At 32.8% G+C, this 3,349-nt stretch overlaps 1 protein-coding gene across 1 annotated transcript; it reads right to left on the bottom strand.

Moving 5' to 3' along the window:
• Window positions 1–271: 271 nt before the first annotated feature.
• On the bottom strand, window positions 272–2,466 carry LOC129223005 (jerky protein homolog-like). Its single transcript, XM_054857569.1, has 2 exons — window positions 1,445–2,466; window positions 272–527 (listed from the first exon to the last, which is right to left on the bottom strand). Exons 1-2 carry the CDS (start codon window positions 2,464–2,466, stop codon window positions 272–274), a joined length of 1,278 nt encoding a protein of 425 aa, XP_054713544.1.
• Window positions 2,467–3,349: the final 883 nt, after the last annotated feature.

The following is a 3,349-nucleotide window of genomic DNA, read 5'->3' as shown; positions in this document are numbered from 1 at the left end:
GTGTTTAAAAATGTTTTTTTTTTTTTGTCTTTTTTTCATTTTTTAAACTTTTTTTTGTCTTTTTTTTCATTTTTTAAACTTTTTTTTGTCTTTTTTTCATTTTTTAAACTTTTTTTTGTCTTTTTTTCATTTTTTAAACTTTTTTTGTCTTTTTTTTAAAAAGATTATAATTTAAGTAAAAAAGCTTTTGATTTTTTCTTGCTTTAAAGAAGACATTCTTTTCAATGCTGCCATATCTCTAATGCTTCTTAAATGCATTGCTTGAATAGGATCAGCGTCTTTTTGCCTTTCGAGCCTTTTCAGAGCATTCGTTTTCAATTTCATTTTTATTTTCTTCATTTTCGCCTTCAATCTCAGCCACAATCTCATTGTCATTTAAAATCTGATATCCAGGGTCTTGCATGTCACAATTTAGCCACTCATTAATTTCTTTTTCCTCATAATTTAGGATTCTTCCCATCTCTTTTATAGTTTTACACTCCTCATTTTCCTTATCAGATGCTTCTGCTCCAGTATCAATTTTTTCCCTGTTTAAAATTTTATTCCAGGCATTTTTTAACGTTGATAATTTTACAAGCATACAGGAATCGGCAGCCATAATGCAACAATCTTTTAAGGGGTCTAAGGACCTTTAAACTTCAAAATTTTCGATTTTCTGGAAAAAATATATGTTATGCACAGTTTAATTCTGAACAATTTGGTACCTTATTTATTACTATACGCCAAAAACTCTTCGAGTTATTGTAAAAATGCCTAAACTTTCCCCATAGAGATTTATGCTAACAGTAGCTGTTTAAGCCTCTTTTTCTCAGGTGCCGATTTCTTCGGTTTTCTCGTTTTGCGCGCATGATATCTAAGAAAGTTTTTTATATATTTCCGTAAAACTTTTAATGTATATTTATCTGGTTTATATTTATGACCTGAACCTAAATTTATTCATTTATTTCCAATTATTTATTTTTTTTTTTTAAATTTGGTAAGTTAATATCGAAAATTTCCAAAATTTTGGGTAAAAAAATATTTATTTTTAAATATTAACTTTAATTTTTTAGTTGAAATTTAGGTTCAGATCATTAAGATGTATCAGGCAAACATGCATGAAAAGTTTTACCCAAATATCTAACAAACTTTCTGAAATATCATGCGCGCAAAACGAGAAAACCGAAGAAATCGGCACCTGAGAAAAAGAGGCTTAAACAGCTGCTGTTAACATGAATCTCTACGGGAAAAGTTTACGCATTTTTACAATAACTCGAAAAGTTTTTGGCGTATGGTAATAAATAAGGTATCAAATTGTTCAGAATAAAATTATGCATAACATATATTTTTTCCAGAAAATCGAAAATTCTGAAGATTAAAGGTCCTTAGACCCCTTAAATTAACGTTTTTGGCATTCTGGGAATCAGGCTCTTCAGTGTCTTCTGATAGAAGCATCTTTCTCAACTTTTGCTTTCTATAAAAGCGCTTAAATGTCTCGATTACACTCTGATCCATGGGTTGTATCAGTGATGTAACATTAGGTGGCAAAAACTTTACTCGGAACTTCCCATTTTCCCGTTCAAGGGTATCTGCACACGGATGTGAAGGTGCATTATCAAGAAGTAGGAGTACTCTGCCCTCTTTCTTCATATCTTCTTGATGTGTCTTAACTTTAGGAATGAATGTGTGATCATACCAATCAATGAAACCTTCTGATGTCATCCAAGCCTTCCTTTGAGAAGTGTAAATTACTGGCAGATTTTTCCAATTATTAAAACATCGAGGCTTCTTTGAATGTCCTATCACGAACAATGGTATTCGATGGTTACCGGTTGCATTTGCGCAATTAAGAACTGTGATTCTTTCTTTGTTTAATTTAGTTCCAGAAGCACTTTTTTCGAACCCAGATGCTAACGTTTTTCGGGGTAAAGATCTCCAAAACAGGCCGGTCTCATCTGCATTGTAAATAAATTCTTCGTATTTTTCTGATTTTACAAATTCAATAAATTCTTTTACGAATTTCGTAGCAGACTCTGTAGATGCAGATAATTTTTCACCATGCAATCCGATTTCGCGTATACCATGCCGTAGCTTAAAATTTCTAAGCCACCCAGAGCTTGCTTGAAATGTATTAGTATTTTCTCCATTCAACTTTTCGTTGAAAAATAGTGCCTTCTCACATAATAAGGGTCCAGAAATGGGATGACCAGATGAGCGTTTCTGCAAAAACCACATGTGCAAAGCTTTATCTACTTTATCATCAAAGGATTTTTTCATCGATTTTCTATCTAAGCTTCCTTGCTCACTTTCAAGTCCCGTTAAATACTTCATAATTGATTCTTCATTCTTTTTTATATCTGATATTGTAGACTTTCCTACACCAAACTCCGCTGCTAATTTTGAAGCGGCTTCATTATTTTTCAGCCTCTTCAATATCTTTCCTTTGTCTTCTAGCGAAAGAACAACTCTTTTTCGCTTTCCAGACATCTTTTCACCTTCGTTGCAGAAAAAGAAATGAGCTAGATCGCTGGTGCAATCAACAACCGCTATCAAGAAACCTTTAGTAACAACCACTAACAACTCTATTAACAACAAGAATTAACAGCGGCTAGCAACCGATATCGACGATAACAAACTCTAAAAAAAGCAGAGCACATGATTCTGAGCAACTCACTTTGTCAACGTAGATACGTCACACAAACCAGTTTTTCCCCACGTGTCCACAGCGAGGGTGGGGGGAGAAGAATGCAAACAGGAATTTTGTGCTTTGACCTTGGTTTCTCAACCCCTTTCTTCAAACCTTTTGTGTTCTCTCTTCCCACTAACAAAACTCCCCAAAAATATCTTGCAGTTTCCGGATTAAAATTTGTATGCCAAGAAAGAAAAGAAAAAAGATAGATAACAGGGTGAAAAAAAGAGTACGTACGTAATTGAAAGCTTGGTTGGAAGGGACAGAAAAAAAAAAAAAAATTAGGTTTTGGATGAAAAATATGCCGTTCGCATAAAGTTCGGAAAAAAAATTTAAAAGGCGAAAAACACGGTTCGGATAATTGGAAGTTCGGTTAAAAAAATATAAAAGGCGAAAAACACGTTTCGGATAACTGGAAGTTCGGTTAATTGGAGTTCGGATAATCGGCGCTCTACTGTAGTTAATTTTCTTAACGCAAGGGCTTTGCAATCTACAAACACAATTTTCCGAATTTTACTTAGAAAATCTTATTACTAACTTGTATTTTTCACAGTAGCAAAGTTTTCCCCCTCTAATTATTATTTATTGAAATAGCAACTGTTCAAGAGTTAGGTTTAATTCGATTTAATTTTTATTAATTAATGCATATTATTTCCTTCATATTCACAATTATTTTATTCA

This window comes from Uloborus diversus, chromosome 5 (genome assembly GCF_026930045.1).
Source record: "Uloborus diversus isolate 005 chromosome 5, Udiv.v.3.1, whole genome shotgun sequence".
NCBI classification, from domain to species: Eukaryota; Metazoa; Arthropoda; class Arachnida; order Araneae; family Uloboridae; genus Uloborus; species Uloborus diversus.
This window is presented reverse-complemented; position numbering and strand designations above follow the sequence as displayed.

Bases quoted from the DNA above. Each gene is read 5' to 3' on its own strand.
- LOC129223005 (XM_054857569.1), bottom strand. From the start codon at position 2,466: ATGTCTGGAAAGCGAAAAAGAGTTGTTCTTTCGCTAGAAGACAAAGGA. The intron at 528-1,444 runs GTTGAGAAAGAT...AATTTTAAACAG, and splicing joins CGCTTTTATAGAAAGCAAAA to GGAAAAAATTGATACTGGAG.